Source organism: Rhipicephalus sanguineus, chromosome 11 (assembly GCF_013339695.2).
Source record: "Rhipicephalus sanguineus isolate Rsan-2018 chromosome 11, BIME_Rsan_1.4, whole genome shotgun sequence".
In the NCBI taxonomy this organism is placed as follows: Eukaryota; Metazoa; Arthropoda; class Arachnida; order Ixodida; family Ixodidae; genus Rhipicephalus; species Rhipicephalus sanguineus.
This window is the reverse complement of record NC_051186.1, coordinates 43,719,301-43,738,985: the sequence shown is the minus strand read 5'-3', so window position 1 is coordinate 43,738,985 and position 19,685 is coordinate 43,719,301. Positions and strand designations below refer to the sequence as shown.

Sequence of the window (19,685 nt, the reverse complement as noted above, 5' to 3'; positions counted from 1 at the left end):
CTCGTTATGATTTCATGCGCGAAGTATGAATCGGGGTAGCAGCATCGACAGCGCGATGTGTCAAGCCTTTTGAGGATCGAGATCTCGTCGGCAGGGTTTTTGTAATTTTCATGCGTTAATTTCGCGTTTGTTCTCTGAATCATTCCGCCGCTGTGCCTTTTTTATAGAGGAGCGAGAACCCGTAGGGTCCGATATAGGACAGGATCGCCTCAGTCATGTCGTCCGTAGTAAGCATCTTAGAAGAAATGGGCTTCGCCACGGAGAGAGCGTAAGTCGTGTTTGTTTCTTTAGTTCACGATACCGGCGTGACACGTTGTCTTGTCCTAATTGACATGTTTTGCCCACTCTAAACTTCTAGGAAGAAGGCGGTGGAGGTCTGCGGTGACCAGAACGTCGAAGCCGCCATGGAATGGTGAGCGTTTTCCTTGTAGTGTAATAAGTAGTTCGTGGAGAGCTTCCAGAACACGTCGTGCGCGCACTTCCTAACGCCTCCGGCTTTGCGGTCGTTCACGTTGTCGTTTCGCTTTATGCAGGCTTCTGGCGCACGCGGATGAACCAATGGACACAGCCGAACCGGCTGAGCCGATGCCGAAGGCGCCTGCACTACAGACACAGGCCGGGAACGCGCCCTCAGGTGACTGATCTTTGTGACTCGATGGTTTTGCTAGCTATGGTAACTCGATCACGTGTACAGCGAATAAATCGAAATCGTGCGCGCAGACACCGACCGTGCTATAGGTGGAGGCATAGAGATGAATGCTTTAAAGCACCATACATGTATAGTTTTAGTGTACGAGACTCTCAATAGCCGGCTTCCGTCAATAAGAGGTTAGTGCGAAGCATTCGTCGCGAGTTTGGGGAACAGGGTGCCTAGTTTGTGTTCTGAAAGCTTTGGAAGCTATACTATGGCCGGCAGCGTGTTAGTGACGGTGTTTTCGATAGTGAAGCCGATCAAACGTGTAGTTGGCAATTTACTCGTTCTGGTGAAACTTTTTGAAGACGATTCGGTGACGCAAACCTAAATAAACATGTGGAAGAGGACGAGGAAATATATCACATCGTTATTGACATCTGAGGTCAGCTTCGTAGCCAAATTGCATTGAAAAGTTCTGCTTGAACTAACGCGGTGGCTTGTTGTGTCGACGGATGTGAAGTCCGCAATAATCTGAAACGTAGCCTATGTTAGACTGCGGTATTAATTTTGCATGGACGTTTGGAATCATGCTGTTCTGCACAAGTGTGGTTGAGAACGTCGTTTGGAGAAATCTTAATTGTCATTTGACTGCCTTAGTGCAAATATATTTTGAAAGACGTGTCAAGAAAACAGCAGCGTCGATGACTACATCTGGTAGCAGCATCATTACTTGCAAATCATTTCAAGTATTCTTACACTGCACAAATATCTTTGATAAAGGAAAGAGGACGTAAGTATTTGGGATGACGATGTTGTCGAAGGATTTCGGCATCTCGTGGGCCGAACACACATCTCTGCAAGCTGCCTATATATATACATATGGCTGCCTTAAAGGGGTTCTGACACAAAAATATTGGTGTGTCAATTTTTTGCTGCAATATGTTACTGGAGGCCTATTAGTATGACAAGGCACATCACTTGCTGCAGCTTGCAACAGATAATTAATTACAGTCTGTTTATTACTGACCAGTCTCACTTCTGGTTTGGGAGAAAGAACTCTGACAATGACAAGCTGCCATGTGCAACTAACACCATCTAGAATGTCAAACGGCACACAGAACTCTGACGTACTTCCACGCTGCCTGCATGGCCTTTAGCATGCGGTATGTGCAGCGCAATGTCGTTGCCGTCATCATCGTCACCTGGTGGCAAAGACTTTCTTGTGAAGCTTCCACACTTTCGCTACAGGCACGGACTTGCGAGCAGCCGCCGAAGAGTAGCCTGCTGGCGCAAGCGTGGCAAAAGCGACATGGCGACTATGACGTCATGATTTAGCTGGGCATCTCTGAGCTTGGCTGTAGTGGTGACGTCACGGAAGTTTGGGCAGGTTTTGGGTCCCCTTCAGGTCGCTTTGTATGATTTCAATGTCATGGTGTGCGGTGTATAGTGTTGGACCGGGCATGCGAACTTATATAATTACCTTCTAAGCTGTACTCACTGTTCAGATTTGGTTCATGATATATGCATGTTCACGGGAATCTATCCCGCAGGCTACCCCAGCCGCGAAATTTTCTGTGAGTACCCCTTTTACATTTTGTTAGAGAGGGAAAATTCAGCCAGTTCCACACCTTGAAAGCCGCCAGACAGTGGAGCTGTAAGCGTGAGAGTGTTTATGATTGGCTAGTAAAATCACGGGGTGTCATAAATCTGCCGCTAGATTTGAAATACACGCTTACACTCGATTGGGCAAAGTATCATCATCGTCATTTCTCCATTCAACCCCCCCCTGGTCACTTGACCTGTGTGATGCCTCCTACTGCTACTACTATGACGACGACTATGATGGCACAGGTTAGTCCATAAGCTCCTGCAAGAACCATAAGCTCCCATCACTGACCAGAGGGTGTGAGGTGGCTCTTATTTGCTGCCTCAGTATCGCTGGAATCAGCCACCAGGAATACCAAGAAAATGAGATGTTCGCGGAACACAGAGACGCGCTCAAGTGTCTTTCTTCTATGCACCTTTCAAATGAAGGCTCTCTGGGTGCTGCCGTAGTCACCTCTGGGGTGTTGCAAATATGCATGATTTAAATGCACTGCCAAGCCCGATTTTGCTGCTTCTACTCGCTGGGCTGTGTGCTCTGGTGCTGCTGTCTCATTTCAAGAAACTCCATTGACAGGTGACTATAAAGTATGGGCACTTGCTGTACTGTTCATGAACCAAGTAGGCATTTGCTGAGCACTAAAATTGGAAGCCAGTGTTCAAAGGTTCTATGTAACCGACACGTTGCATGCGCATCTGCTGTGGCAATACGTACAGCCCTCCTTGGTCCTGTCTTCTCGTGCTGTTTTTCATTTCAATAGGCGTTAAAGTGCTTAACAGAAGAAAGCTAGGGCGGAGAGGTAGCAGAGAGGCTGCCTTTGGGAGGCTGCACAGGGCGCGATCTGGTGACATGCTCACGTGTTGACTCAATGCCGGGAGAAACAAGTGTGATTTGCGCAGGTGAGGAGGATTGGTGCGCTTGCTGTGTTGGCCATGTTGCCACTGAGGTGGCAGTTCCCGTCAGTCAAGCTGGCCACCACGGCACACAAAATGGTGGATAAGGTCTATTGGCCTGCCTAAGAAAGAATTTTGCAATCTAGTTGTAGCCTGCGTTAGTTACAGGTGAAATATTCTGTACCGGTCTTCAGTTTTGAATGTAACTGATGCCTTATTATCTTGTTAGCTGGCTAGTTATCACTTTACGATGTTGTGACTTCAGGCGTGCGATTACCGTTATAAATGTGCATCCAAATAATAAATATTAGGTTTACATTTCATCACCTATTAAAGAAGTTTTTTGCACTAGGAATAAATCTAAATACAAGAAGGCACTTTGAACCCTAGTGCCATTCACAAACTCACCCAACGCTTTAGCTTTACTGCAGGAAGCCTTGGGCCCTCCTGTCACAGAATGTTAGTCCTGAATATGAAGAATATGTGTACATTAAGGAAGGGCCATAACATTAGGTGTAGACCTTTCGTTTTGTTCCACTACAAAGGCAAGAGAGTCTTCTCCCTGCTCTCCTTTATAGCCAACACTTTGTGCATCACCTAGGAAATAAAAGCTGTAGATATATAGTATGTAATTTAATATAAAACTAGCATTCAGATGCAATTATACATGAGAGGCATCGCAGAACTGAACCTATTTACGACCGGGAAAAAAAAAACCTTGTTACTTTGTTATTATGACTTATGTATCTGTAGTTTACAGGCATACACATTTGCTGGCTCACTTCGACCACTGGCTTCTTTGTGATGATGTGTTTTAGAGTCTACCAGCAACCCCACAGCCCATAAAGACCAAGCTGGAGAAGGCAGCAAGGAAACAGCGCCTGGATCACCTGCAGCAGCTGCGGAAGCATCCGCCAAGAGCTTAAAGTGTGAGGAGTAAGTAGAACAAGTAGTACATTGTGTAGTTGAATACAAGGGAAAAAAATCTGAGCCCTTCCACTACTGTGAAGATGGAAGCCAGCAGCTATGGCTGCACGTTCCGCGGCAGCGACTTCATGTCGTTTTCGCGTCCATTCGCGTTTCTGTGCGTGTTGGTGCTCCTTCGATCCCCGCTTTTCTTCCTCCGAGCAAACGACATGAGTCTGTCCCATAGCGAATGCAAACGGTAACCACTGAATATGTACACTCAAACCTCGATATAACGAACTCGGATATAACGAATTATCGGTTATAATGAAATAAATGAAGAATAGTCTTGTCATAGATCCAGTGTTACAAATATACGTTTATAACGAATTTTTGGATATAACGAACTTATTTTCGTGTCAGGTGCGACTTTGTTATAACGAGGTTTGAGTGTAGCCATGCTAGTGTGATCTCTACGTCACGAGACAAAGGGTACAACGATTGGCGGAAAGCACCGTTGTTGAGTATCGCGACACTTGTGATAGAGGCATCAGTGGTGGTGAGGGGGTGATGCATGAGGGGCGCTGAAAATTATTGTGATGTGCGTCTTATGTCTACGGACGCGATCCGCCAGAAGCTAGCCACATACAGCTTTGCTGTGCGAGTCCAGGGTAACGTGTATGTAAGCTTGAAGTAGTCGAACAAGGAATGTTGGAATGTTGGCTTCAGCAACATTCCCAGTTTGACAATGGCCCTGTTTGACAATCTAATATATTAGTGTCATGTAGTAGTGTAAATAAAGCAACTTGCTGGAGTAATAGAGAAGGCTGTTGATAGCACTTAAATGTAAAAGCTTTTGTATGTATGGCTAGTTAAAAGGACTACTTACGTGAATTGTTTGCTTCAATTTTCTTTAACTTTCTTTCTTTATTGGACAGCTGTCAGTCCAGTAGTTACACTAAGGATCATGAATTATTTTAAAGTTGTACGACTGATCAATTGTGTTAACCTTTATTGCGTCCAGCTCAAAACACGGACTGAATGATACATGGCTTCAAATGCGAAAGTTGAGTCGCCAGAACTTGGTGGGGCAGTCTCGTGGTGCCAGGCACCACTGATGTGTTCACATGAACTATAGGTGGTATTAAATCGAGTATACATAGCATGAAATTTCCACTGAATGATTGCGGAAATAGAATGCAGTGCACAGTAAGAAATTCGAAGAAAGAAAACTCTGAAGTCAGACAGTTGGGGCCTCGGAACATTTGTCGGTGCTGCTTCCGATTTCGAGTTTTTGTCCGTTGTTAAGGGGAGACCTTTGCTTTAGATGCATGTCTTTATTTTAGAGCAGATTTTTATGAAACTTTTGCAGCTTGAGTATTTTTATATCCCGATTTCAAATATATAGTTCTTTTTCTAGTACAATTTGCAGTTTTTAAAATATCAAATGTTTCATGTACCTTGTTAGCAGCAAGATTAATTTCTAAACCGCGAGAGTTATGAAGCAAATCGGTGCATCACAGTAACCTGGAATGAATACTGTATGCAGTAAAACAAGAATGGATGTTCTAGGTCCATTTGAGGAAATGTTATGGTACGTTGAACTTTCGTGAGCAAAATACCAGCTTGACATTGACCCACTTGCAAATGATCAATATATCATAACTTTTGTTAAAATAGGTTTAGAACACCCATTCCTGTTTTTCTGCAAACAGTATTTACTTCAGGTTATTGGCATATGCTGATTTGCTTCATAACTCTCACAGTATGGAAATAAATCTTGCTCCTAGCAATACAAAAATTATTTAATATTTTGAAAACCACATATTCCATTAGAAAAATAATTGTATGTTTGAAATCGGCACATAAAAATATACCTAAGCCCTGAAAGTTTCATGAAAGTCAGCTCAAAAACAGAAAACATGTTTCTGATGTCGGGTCTCCCCTGAAGCTTGCGGTATTTATCAGAAGTTGCAAGTGAGCCAAGTTGACCGAAACTTCCACTCTGTAGCCTGAGGTGCAGTGTGTGGCATTCTGTGAAACCGTCGCTTGTTCCGCTCTTCTTAAAGCTGTGGCAAGCTCTTCAGGAGTGGGCCCGAGGCAGAGTTTCACGCCAGCAAGACCAAACACCAGAATTTCGCCGAGTCCACGGAGGAAGTCAAGCCTCTGACTGAAGAGGAGAAAAAAGAACAAGCTAAAAAGTAGGCCTAGTTTGCTTGCTTGCTTCCTTTAGTGTAGTGAAACTAAAAGTTGGATGAGTTAGTTCATCTTCATCGTGAAATTTCAGGGCGCAAAAAAGACAAGGACACAGTGTAGGAGACACACAAGTGCATAAAAGGGACACTAAAGAGTAAAAATCATTTTTCTCATGTTAGTAAATTACTCTCACACGATACCAAAAACACCGGGTGTTGGCTGTGAGAAGACGCTTGGTAAGAGAGAAGAAGCGAAAAAAGAAAATGCGGGTGGCGACACCACCTTGAAGTTCCAGCACCAGTCTCTCTGATGTCATAGATTTTGATGGTATCTACTGGGGCCTATGTAGTTCCTAATTGGTAAAAATGAACTACATTGTTTTCTGAGGGAGCCAGAGACTTGATATACATAGTTTCAGGAAATTTCATTGAGCCACTCTGTCCAAAACACGAAAAAACACTGAAATTTGTGGCGTCAACATCAAAAATCCCGGTGAGAAATTTAAAAGTGAGACTTTTTGACATTGACTTTCTTAGGTGTTAATAAACCTGTAGTGGTAAAAATGACACGAGTTTTCAAACTATAATTTATTGGTCTAAATTGATTTATTGTTTCCCTTCAACTCACAGCTTTTTCTTTTCTTTTTTTTTTGAAATTACAGAACATATAAGCACCAGCAGTCTTCACTGAGCATGTGCAAAATGAGTCATGAATTATAAAAAAAAAACTGATAAAAACCTCATGTGGAATTCAAAAATTAGGGTCGTGCGAACATTCGAAGCTTCAAATTTTTTTCGAATAGAGTTTGCTATTTGATTCGATTTGCACCGAAATTTTACTATATTAGAAATACTTGAACTTCCAAAAAATAAATATAACGGTTTCATTTGCTTAAAGTCAAATCTCAGCACTTCCGAATGATGCGCGTAAAGCCAACTTTTCTCGCGAACTTCAACCTGTCGAAAGGTTAACGGCCGTCGCTACACCCTGACACTATTTTACACAAGGTAACTCAATCACTGCGGACCAACTAGAAAGAGTGCAGTGCAAAAGTGCAAAACGGTGCATCTGCTTATACCGTACTAATGGAATGTAACTTGCACTCAGTTTTCAGTTTTCAAGAGTTGTAAATAAAAATGCATCTGCGCAGAATGTTACAGGATCTTTTAAAACTATGGCACGCCATTATGTTGACGATCAGAAGAAAAAAAAAAGGGCCAGCGTAATGTACCGTCATAGAAAGCGAAATTTATTCTGCTGGCTTTTCCATTCCTTCAGTGATCCACTTTTGCTGGGTTTAAGGTCACTTCTGTGTACGCCTCGATCGCGTGCAGTTTCAAGGGCTGTTACTTTGATAGGCTCAGTCTACACGGAGCTGCTTGAGAACGCCTGCAAGCTTGTCATCGAGGTCCCGATATTTCCCCATTTTCGACCTGTAGAAACTTTTACCAGTTGACATGCAGCTGATTTCCTTCCTTTGTTTGCACCACTCACGGACACAGGTTTCGCGCACGCAAAATAGATGCGACATAGCTGTCCTCAGTGTGCGAAATAACTTTCTTTTGATATGAGCTTTCGTAATGAAAGGGGGGCGCTTCACCATTTCCCCTTCGCTGGGAACAAATTTCATGCAGACAGATCGTAGTTGAGCACAAAACGAGCCTATGCGAATTAATGGGACCAACTCTAGGGAGCTATTCTCATTGTGTCCAACTAGGGGACATGTCCATTTCGGGGGAGCGCCCTCAGTTCCTAAAGAAAGCGGTGAGCCATGACGTCATTGCGCCCTTGAAAACGTCGACGCACCGAACCCGCTCAACACAATCCCAGCGTAAGAAGAAAGGAAGTGAACAAAATGTACACTTATACAAACTTTACATGTCTTTCCTTGCATATGAACTGTCCCGAATGCTTGAGAACGATGCACGGAATACGTACCAACCTTCACAGGAGCGTTAGGCAGGCGGCCGCAATTAAACCTATTTCGGGGGCTAATGCGATCACATGATTAGAGTTCATGCACGGCCTCCGAGATTTGCGTGGCAAAAAGCGGATCTCTGGAGGCTGCACCGTTGCGTTGAAGCGCGTTCTGCCCCTCTCATTTGTCTAGAGTTGTGACAGCTTTGTGATGTCAAAATGACGTTGCAGAAGAAGAATCGGAAACGGGGCGCACTGCTGGCTGAACTCCAGCCAATCAGCGGCAGCCAAAATGGACAGTTCGCTAGGTGGACACATCAGGAATAGCTCCTTTAATGTGCTCGTTTCCATTATGTGATGGCGATGTCCATACATCTGCCATTGGCGTTCGGCTGTTGCTAATGCTGCAAATGTGGTTTCGGTTTCCTACTCGATTGACTCATTTTGCGGAACATGCATTCTGAATCATGTCTTGGCTCCGCGAAATCAGCCTGTGATATAAAATTCATTATTATCACCCAAAAAACAGCAAAATATCAAGTTATTCAGGCTCGCAGCAGCACTACACGGTACGTCACCCGCATCACTATGCGACAGCTAGCAGCACAGTTTCATTTTCACACAGTGGACAGCAGGCTGCTGCCAGGTCTGCGGGTTACAGTGCAAAATTCATTCTTTTGTTTTCGGCCATGTTTTCACTACATTTTAACGCAAAAGCGTTACTTGGCCAGGTTTGCAAAAGCCGTGTGCGGAAAACACGTGACCTTTCCAACCGGAGCTGACGCCAACACCAACAACTGTCGCAGAAATCACTCGCAGTCGCGGAGTAGGAGAGGGAAATCCGTGCAGCAGATGACTCCCAACTCAAAGGGAATGTGCCCTTGTCCGCCATATCACTTCGGCCTCCAGAGAAGTTGGAGAAGGAGGAGAGGTTGAGGAAATAGTGTGTTTTCCTTTCATGTGTAAAGCATTGTCAACACCACTTTAGTTGTACCAAATGGCGTAAATAAACACAATTTGGCCTCTTCATTGCCTCATTCTTTATAAGGCAACAAGTGAACACCAATTAGCAGCACCCCTTCAGCGCTTCATCAGCCTAGCCAAAAGAAACACTCTCATGTTCCTACTCATAAGAATACAGGAGACTCTCAGTAAATGAAACTCTCTTAAATGGAACAGCTGCTTAAATGGAACAGCTGCCTCTCATATGATTGGTTTCGGGCTTGTATTCTGCACCCCTGTTCATCTCTCAGTAAACGGAAGTCCTGTTAAACGGAACATATTTTCCTGGTCTTGTCAGGTTCCATTTAACGAGAGTCTGCTGTATGCTTAGGGATCCTGTACAACATTTTTTTGTAATTTCGTTTTGAAGTATTCAAAAAATATTCGACAAGTATTTGACAATTATTCGAAAAATATTTGATACAAATCGCACTCACACTTTAATATTCAAATTCACTTCGCACCTAAAGTTTTGCTACTCGCACAGCTTTATGAAGAATGCAAATTCCTTGTCACTGACTACAGTTGAAGGTTCACTGATACATCTATCTGTGCAGTTCTTTTATGTGGAACGCCTCAGCAATTTACGTATTAACTCATTATTGTGAGAAAACAAAACCGCAGTGTCACAGAACACACAGGCTCGTTTGTCTCCTGAACTGTGTCCTTGTCTTCTGCATGCATTGAAATTTTGTGATGCACTTATTTTTTTTTTTTTGTCTGTTCTGCATTTGTACGTACAATCAAAACCACCTGTAACAATATCATTTTTCACGATCTGTTGAGTATAACTGTGAACAACCGCAGTTCCGTAAACTTTTAGCGGCACGAGCTCTGAGTAACACTTTTTTTCCTCTTCCAAGCACTTCCGGTCGAGCACTTAGTTTTGGTTTTCCGAATATCCAGAAAAAGCCTTCTACAAAAATAAAACTGGTACAAAATCGATAGCTCTGGTTCAAGTTAAGCGTTACATTAGGTACATATTCATAAGAGCATGAATTTACATAAAGGATAAGGGCTAATTAACTGTCAGGATAATTACTGAAAATTAATTGAACGAGTTCATTGAAAGAGCAGACGGCTTTCTTGCGAGTATCCGGAGTTGTTGCGGCACCTGGCGGAGCAGATCTCAACTACGTGTTTCTTTCTACGTGGCCTCTGAGATCCGCTTCGCCAGCATGATGACACGCAATGTTAACCCAAAGAATACACCCAGGCACACGAACAGCGAGGTGCGAATACCACTGCCAGACATCCAAGTCAGATTAGGGTTGCCTCCAGTTTCTTTATTGTGCGCATTGCTTTAAGAGTGTTTTTTTTTTCTCTTGTATTCTTATTCAGTTAACTTGGCAGCACATGGCAGTTTGAGTACTACTCCAAAAGTTTTGTCTCGTTCTTCGTCACTGTCCAGGCTGGAAGAGAAGATACGGCAACGGCGGCTAGAACGAGAGGAGAAGGAAAAGAAAGAAGCCATCGAGCGAGAAAAGGAGCGCCGGAAGTTTGGCCAGGAAGTTGCCACAACCCGGCAAAAGTAAGCTCTGCCATTGCTTTCTGCCTTTACTTTCCTAGAAACATCCAGCGCCTGTCGTAGAAGCTTAGGTACCGTATTTACACGGTTGCATGTCAACTTGAATGTAGGTCGAACAACCCCCCCTCAGAATCGCACAAAAAGAAACACGAGTGCATTTTATAATGGAAATTTATTCACACAGTCTGATCGACTGACTGCACATGCCAGCCCTCTTAATGAACTTCGGTGCCCAGGCCCCGCTGGACTTGAAGTGCCCCTGAACAGATCGCCGCTGAGCTGCTGTTCGTCGTCAGGATTGACGCTGCTGATTGAGACAGCAGCTCTTTCATCAACGATCGGCACTTCGATAAAAGCTGTGCGCATCATTCTTTTTTAAGTGTAAATTGTTGACGGAAGAGCCGCCCTTCCAATCTGCAGCAGCACTCCTGACGAAGAACAGCGGCTTCATAAAAGTCGAAAAAAAAAAGGAGTTTTTCAAAACAAACACGCGGAATAAATTGTATGCTACACGTGGTGCACGTGTAGCACGTGCTACACGTGGTGCCCGAAAAAAGTTGTCAATGCGTTGCCGCCCGCACTTCTGCTTGCGTGCAATGAAGTCCGCCTGTATCTCCGCCAGTGTGATGTGATCGCTGTACGATGACGAGCTGGTTTCGTTCGTGAAGGCAACGCGTCTGTGCGACGCACTTAGCGGCCGCACAAAGAGGCAGCATGAATGGCAGCGCGGCGCGTCTGGGTTCTCGCCTATTAAATGCGTGCACTACGCATGCAACTGCACCGGGCCACATGCACTATCCAGCAGTTGACTGAAGATGCTTATCGTAAGGCTTGTCAGCGACTGAGCCGTACTGGCACGTTTGCCACCTGCCGCCATCACGCCTCCATACATTTCCACTGCTTATCCATAAAGACACCGCCGCGCGGCGCCGTGATAGCGGCCCCTTTGAAGTTCCGGTCCGCTTCACCCCACAACACTTCGGCATCGCGACAAAGCTGACTTTCGGACTCTGCTACTGTCGCAAACAGGTCGACTCGTGAAAGCGCTGGTTCGAACCTACGAGATGATAGACGTGGCAGAGGTGGGGGCTTCAATTATTGCCTTTCGGACCTGCAATTTGGGCAGAAAGTCCGAAAAATCGGACGCCGAAGAGTTTAGCGTCCGAAATTTCCGACGTTCTTGACCATTGACGTCTATGGGGCTGGTGACGGTGCCGTGAAAGCGTCCGAATTTTCGAGCATGTCCGGAAAATCGGCAGTTGACTGTACCTGCCGCGTTTCGTTGTCGTCGGCGCGGCCTTCGGTGCTGGCTGCGAGGGCACTGTTGGCGCCATTTAACTCAGATCTTTTGAGACAGCAGAGCGTAAAATAAAGCAAGTCTCAAGATAAAAATGAACGTGCACGCAAAACGCTTTACTGCAGACGCATTCGACAGAATGGCGGCGATAGCAGCGCTGCGCGGGGATACAGGAACCGGAATTTAGGATGTTCGCGATGTCGATACGATTTCCCACAGTTGACCAGTGCCTCCAGGATCGGCATTTCCAATCACAAATCTCTGAGGCATAAAGTAGCGATCGAAATAAAGCCTCATAGATCACCAATTAGCTTTCGTTTCGATCTCTGAGGCCATACTTTGTATGGTATGGGTGCCGTAGGAGATAATGGCTGGCGATTCGGCGTGCACGACAGTCTCGGACAGGGTCCAGATTATCGAATGTAGATCTCGCAGCTGTCCAAAGTATCGGTCGTCTTTACACATTACTTCCATGGGATCATCGGCGGCGCCGCGCGACTGTCCGAATTACCGAGCATGTCCGAATTATCGGTGTCCGATTTATCGGTCGGTGACTGTATATTGTGACTGTGCCACAGCATGCCTGATTTCTCATTTGTCACGCCTTAACTACTAGTTGTGGTTTCGATTGTAAGTCAACCCCCCAACTTCGGATTTGTGATTTAGATAAAATGGGGTGACTTACATGTAAATACGGTAACTAAGGTGTTATGCTGCGAAGCGTGAGGATGTGAAATCGGTTTCCAGCCGCCGCGGCCACTTTTCAACACGGGCAAAGTACAACTCCACTCTGTCCTGAGCTTTGCTCATTCTTGTAACCCCATTTTGGATTTTTCTTAAGGTGTACCGACTAGCCTAGCTGAACACACTGTTTATTACAAGAGGATTCATGTACTTAGACTTGGATGAGTGTTTACCTCTTCACTACCTGCATCCACATTCGTGAACATGCTTCTTGAGCAAATTACGCAACAGCAAACTGCTCGTTCTCGTTGAAAACTCGTGCCTTTGTTGCTCCGAATGTCCTTTACCCATACTCCAAGAGCAAAGTCAACTTTAGCGGCTGGTGTGCAAACAAGACACAACGGTGGTGGGCAGATCACGCAGCATGTGGCTGCTTAGGCCAGACTACTTAAAGTTTTGCGATTGATTTTTTTTTTTGTTATGCGACCCAGCAGGCCCGCAAGGCGTCTGAGAGACAAGGCCTTGATGTCCCCACGTGGGATACCTAGGCTCAGCCAACCAAACTGTTGGTTTCAATAAAAGTTTGTTCCTCCCCCTAATATTTTTTGTGCATACAAAGGAAGGTGAGCAGAAGTTATGCTATTGGTCTTTGGGAATGGCTTAAAAAATATTTGAAGCACTGTCGGTGCTTTTATTGGCGGCGTTCTTGCCATGTTTGCAACTGAAGTCCTCATTTATGGGCACCCATATTCACCCTTTGAAAATGAAATTTTTGTTGCAATATATTTTTTTCCTTTTCCACCTGTAGAACCACGTGAAATAAGCTTTTTGCAAACTGCACCTCTTTTTCTTGCCTACATCTCTGCGTGGTAGTGAAAAGAGGTTAAAGAAGCCCAGGTGGTTGAAATTAACCAGGAGTTCTCCACCTTGGCATGCTTCGCAGTCATGTTGGTGTTCTGGCGCGTTACAGTGGAGAAGTTGATTTTAATGGCACTGATGCTTCGTGATCTTGCTTTTTTGCGACATGCCAGGATCGAGGAACAGGAGATGCTCAAGTTGGCCGAAGAGAAGAGGAGGGAGAAGATGGAAGCTATGCTGGCAAAGTAAGCCATCTCTTGTGTACTTCTTCGAGAGAGTATTTATGTGGCTGTTTCGGTCCACTCTGCGGTCTCTGGAATTGAGGCAGAAGCACAGACAGTCAACAAGTCTTTTGTGACAGTTGGTTTCATATCGAAGCAAAGCTTGCGGCATGCAATGTTACGCAACTTTTGGGTAGACGACTCTCTATGAGATGTTTCAAGTGGGTGAAATACGAGATATCTCGGGATGTAGGGGAGGTATGTCGGTAGTGTGAATTTAAGTATGGTCAAATCTTGCTAATTCGAACTCAAAAGGGGATAGAAAAAAACCCAGCCAGTTCTACGCCGTGAACACCGTTGAACAACGAAGCTGTAAGAGCACGAGTGTATGCGAGGGTAGGCTAAGAGGGCTGAGCCTCATTTCAAGCATCATTACCATTTCGTTTTATTTGTTTATTTATTCACTCCCCCCTCTGGTCACGTGACTTGCGTCGTACCAGACAGACAGACCGCGCAGGCTCGACTTGGAACAGCTTCACTGTTCAAAATCTGTTTGAACTAGCGGAGGTCCCTTCGATTAGCGGTACAGCTCACGATACAGTGGAAACCCGATTCACGCTGAGTTCAACCAACCCACCATGGTGGTCTAGTGGTTATGGTGCTCGACTGCTGACCGAAGGTCACGGAGTCGAATCCCGGCCGCGGCGGCCACATTTTCGATGAAGGCGAGAGTGCTTGAGGCCCGTGTACTTAGATTTAGGTGCACGTTTTAAAGAACCCCAGGAGGTCGAAATTTCCAGAGCCCTCCACTACAGTGTCTCTCACGATCATATCGTGGTTTTGGGACGTTAAACCCCAATTATTATTATTATTATTATTATTATTATTATTATTATTATTATTATTATTATTATTATTATTATTATTATTATTACACTGAGTTCAACCATGTACTAAGTTTGGCATTAATTTATTCTTAATTGCATTCAAATAGGAAAAAAGTTCTTGAGGACATCGAAAGGGACAAGATGGAGAGGAGAGAGAAATTCAACATGGGAGGAGGGGCCCCTCCAGCCGCTGTGGCCAAGCCTGCCGCTCCGGTCGTAGCTGTGGAGCCAAAGAAAGAGTACGACCAGTGCAAGCTTCAGGTACACAGTGCGCTTGCTAATTTTTTAAAATGTGCCTCCGTTGTGGTTGATTGCAGTGCTTGCTCAATTCCAACTCGCGCCTTCTTTCTTTGTGAAAGATAGCCTTCAGCGTTACTTGCATGCCGCATTTCCACGTGAAGCTGAACCCCATTCGATGACATTATAAGCAGTTACTGATCCACCTTCGATGTGGAAACACCTCTGCCTTGTAAAGCCGTACTATAGCCCGACTATAGTAAGTTTAGCAGAGAACTGGAGCGCAATCTTGTTTCGTTCTGTGATGGAATGAAACGCAATGTCACACGAGAACAAGAGGGAGCAAACAGCCAGTAGGCGAAGGGCAAGTGCCCCGGAAGAATGCGTCACGTTTTTATCGTCTCATGGGGGACCGTATAATGAATCGGAAATGTTTTCAACGCATGAAGAAATGTTTATTACTGAATATCAATATTTGGGGGCATTGTTTTTGAAAACTTGAAGTTGAAGAGCGCGGTGACTAACAATTTGTTTGTGTTAATGTCTTGATTGGGCGCTAGGTGATGTTGCAATTTCACGAGACGTTTGGTGGTAGTGCTGATGGTCATTCTTGCAAACCGTCAGCGCGAGATTGCATTAAGCCAGACACAAAGCAGGCTAATTTTTGCCAACCGTCAGTGCAAGATTCGACTAAGCCAGACACAAAGGGTAATTCGCTTCTACGGCCTGAGCGCTTGCACTTCGATTTGAGTCGTCCGGACACCATTCTATATCTGTTTTATCGGACCAAACGGTGCCTCTGTCCGTTCTGTGCCCATTCTTTGCCTTGCAGATGACAAAATGATTGACAGCACTGCCTTTCCCGGTTGCTGTTCTCACATCTGACTGTCAAACGAGCCTCGATCAATCCCATGCGGCGCGATAGAATGTTCTATCACAGAATGCGTTCAAAATTGCACCCCTAAGCTGTTTTCAGAACAGCGTGTGGTCTTCCTTTCAGATACGCCTGACAAATGGGCAGACATTGACGCAAACCTTTGGGGCGCAAGAAGAGCTGGCAGCGGTCCGACTCTTTGTTGAGCTGAACAGGACGGACGGCGACCTTCCGTTCACCCTCATGACCAACTTCCCGCGGAAAGTGTTCACCGATGAGGACTACGGCAAGCCCCTTAGCGCTTTAGGTGAGTGCACTTGTGTGAGTAATGAAGAAATAAATAAAATAAGTTTCCTTGGCGAGGCATAGCTTGAAACCAAGCCCTCATGGTCCGAAGGCGCATGTCATATTCACATCCACACTTGCATAATATGAATTTGTGGGAAGCACATGAATGAATAGGTTGTGTCGACAATTGTAACACAATTGAAAAGCAGAACATATTCAACGGGCGCTTCATTTAAATATTTTCTCAAAATTAAGACAAAGGCATAACCTAGTGGCACTTTCAGTACAGAATACAGGAAAAGCAGTTTGCACTTTCCTTCAAGCCTTACTTTAATTGTAAGAAACCAAGGCAAGGCACGTGGGCACATGGGAGGGCCATTTAGATAACAGGGAGAACATACTCAGCCGGATTCCGGCTGTGTGGGCGGCAAATTACGCGATGCAAGGTGTTCGCTGAAACGCCACTGCCTGAGCCCACAGGTCACATGATCTCGCTATAAATCACGTGACTCGAAGCGCTAGCTGAAACGTCATTGCCTGTAACAACTTGGTGAGGGCTAGTTGGTTCATAATTAGAACAAAGAAAGTAGTTCTTGAAATAAACATTCAGTTGGCAGTCAGCGCTTGTCCTGTGGTCTTCGTTCCTTTGTCGTCCTTGTTCCATTCGTGCTGTTACCTTCTTTGTTCTAGTCATTGCCTGAGCCCACAGGTCACTTGACCTTGCTTTGAGCAATGAGGTGTAATCGCGCACACTTCAAATCTAGTGGCGACTTCCTAAACCACGTGATCTCGCTAGCCATTCACATACACTCGCTCGCTTACAGCTTCGCTGTCCAATGGTTATCACAGCGTGGAACTGGCTGAATTTTCTTGTATTATTTTTGTTTCTTCAGTGGGTACCATTAGACCCAGTATTTACGCTGTGCATTTCCCAATTGCTGTAGAGCACGATGAATAATCTATTAAGTTATTGTTTGTAGCATGGCTTTGGCCGTGACGGAGAGGTGTCTCTTATGAGCAGATTCAGGGGGAGTGTCACGATGGCCTCAGCATGCATTGACGGATGAGTTGCCATTGTTCAAAGCTCTTTTGTGATTCATGACAAAAGATGCAAGCAACAAAAAAAGCTTGGAAGACGCTTGAGCTTTGCTTTCAAGAGCAGAACGTGACAGCGTAATCGGACCGTGTTCGTATCGCCTTCCCAATCGCTAACCTGCCTTCGCTTTTCGGTGGACACCTAAACCGTACCGCAAGCAAAGCTAAAGTGCAGACGCGCGCCGGCTCCTATATCCATGCACGAAATTTTGATACAAGGTTCGCTTAGGCATATTTTGTATTTAGAATTATCAAATTATCTTGCGATTCCCTTCGTTGCTCGATGTATCCAGGATCATCTATAAATGCTGTTTGCATTTCGCAAGTGCTGTGCTCTTTTTTTTTTCTGCCTATTTTGTAGGTAAGTTCTTTTTTTTTTTCGTTCTTTGGACTTAAGGTCTTTAGCTTAAATCAGGGCCGGCCTGGATTTGAGCAAATAAGGTAACTGATCCCATGAACTTGCCGCATGGTTTGTGTTAGTTGTTTTTCACATTTGTTAGCCTTTACTTCTACTCTTTGAATTGAACTTCAATATAATGAACATGGATATAATGAATTATCCAATATAATGGAGTGTTTATACTAAATATATTGCATGTGACAAAGCTATTTTCGTGTTGCATACATCTTACTTATGACGAGGATTAACTGGACAATGAACAAACCATAGTTTCTCCTAATATTTCTTTTGTCTCCTGTTTTTGTCCAGGCCTCGTCCCATCTGCAGTCATCATCTTAACGAAAGCAAAGTGACTTAACTGGTGTTCAACTGAGACGACTACAGGGCAAGCAGCTTTGGAAGCCGTGTGTGTGCTGGTGCAGTGTGCTGGCCTACAGAGACTTGTATATTAATGCCGACTGTGCTGTGCGCAATAAACTTCCAGTTCCCGTCGTGCTTTGGGAAGCAAGACGGGCGTGTTTTCCTACACGTTCCTGACCTTTACATAACTCCATAATTACGTAACTATCATAAGTTAAAATTAGAGTTATGTAATTAGTAGAACTTAGTCTAAACAACAATTGCATCCAAGAATCCCGTCGGATTGGGGGGGGGGGGGCTCGTTGCGGCATCTGGCGGATCAGATCTCAACTACGCACTTCTTTCTATGTGGAGCATGAAACACGAAGGCCGGAAACGTATAGAAAAGGGATGGAACCGGTGCGAGTGCCACTCCCAGATCCCGATGTCTTGCGGGAGGGTCGCTTTAGGTTAATTTTTTGCGACCACGCACGCTCCGCAACTTTCTGGCGAACCACCCACTCGCGATCGCGCTGGCAGTGCACAACAACGTTTCTAGAACCACCCTCTCTTAGTATTTCAAGGTTCCACTTAGCCAGGGGTCAACGATAATGCTTGCAGCAATGAACATGACGAGAGAAGCAGCGCCAACCGTTCTCACGGTGCCTACTGTGATTCGCGTTACACGGAACACGAGCAGACCCGGTCTCAAATATTTTTGCTGACAATCGTGCCTTTTAACACCATTACCTAAACGGAAAAGTCACTCATTAGGCAGTTTTAGAGCAGTGTACGCAAAGCTTTGCGTTAGGTTTTCGCGCAACTGCGCATGCGTCGTATGCTAACCGCTTGCGGGCTCCCGATAAGTGACGGAAATAGCGGGCCGCGAACGCTAACTTAGCATACGCTATTCTAAAACTGCCTATTGTCACCACTGTGTTACGAAGCTGTTCACCGCCTTCGTTCATGCTTCGTCGTCTGCTACGTAGAGCCTGTTGCTGAGGTAGCGCCACCTGTGCGAGAAGTCGACAGCGCGCCGCTTTCACAGTACGGCAGAGGCGAGGAGTTTGGCAACTAAAAGAAGTTCTAGAAACGTTGAGGCATACGCATTCCACAGCGTCAACAGCGTGACAGTTGTAGGTTGTAGGGTGCCTCGATCTTCTCACCCGCCATTCTGTAAGTGGTTGCAACAGTAGCGCCATCTGCTACCGAATCTGCTGTGCCACTGTCCAGAAAGGTTCAAGAGAGAGAAAGAAACATTGGAGCTGAAAATAGTGCACGTAAATGCGGTATGAAATCACAAACTTGCTGTAACTTAATTGGGCCCCGGTCCAACCTCAAACACCTCAAAGCAATGGGACATCGTCTGGGTCACCTCCCCCACTTGAAAAGTTAGATCCATGGACGGCTGTTTGCCGATTCTTAGTAAACGTTGCGCGCGAAACGAACTTGTTATTATACATGCGACTTGCCCTTTATGTTGTACAATATGTTAGTATTCCAGAGGTAGCTTTCCGAAGAAAAATAAATTTGACGCGCAACACAGATTATGTTGAGATACAACGAAGTGAACTGCATTCTTTAGCATTTGAAATATTAGCTGATGCGTCGTACTTTTATTTGTCTTTCTCGTTATTTTCCTTTTCTGTCTCTGTTTAATGTTGGTGTGTTCTATATGCATTATTCTCTTGGTTCAATTCTGCTTTTCTTGCCGTATATTTCGGTCTGACATTGCTCGAGGGCGCGGGTTCGAATTCCGGCCACGGCGGCCGCATTTCCATGGGGGCAAAATTCAAACAACACCAGTGTGCTTATATTTAGGTGCA

The 19,685-nt window shown here is 45.0% G+C and overlaps 1 protein-coding gene across 1 annotated transcript; it reads left to right on the top strand.

Annotated features, from left to right (window-relative positions):
- Positions 1 to 25: 25 nt before the first annotated feature.
- On the top strand, positions 26 to 18,048 carry LOC119374791 (UBX domain-containing protein 1-B). Its single transcript, XM_037644974.2, has 10 exons — positions 26 to 268; positions 359 to 412; positions 534 to 634; positions 3,949 to 4,066; positions 6,106 to 6,237; positions 10,563 to 10,682; positions 13,692 to 13,763; positions 14,734 to 14,887; positions 15,864 to 16,044; positions 17,830 to 18,048. The coding sequence occupies exons 1-10, from the start codon at positions 216 to 218 to the stop codon at positions 17,871 to 17,873; spliced, it is 1,029 nt and encodes a 342-aa protein (XP_037500902.1). The 5' UTR covers positions 26 to 215; the 3' UTR covers positions 17,874 to 18,048.
- Positions 18,049 to 19,685: the final 1,637 nt, after the last annotated feature.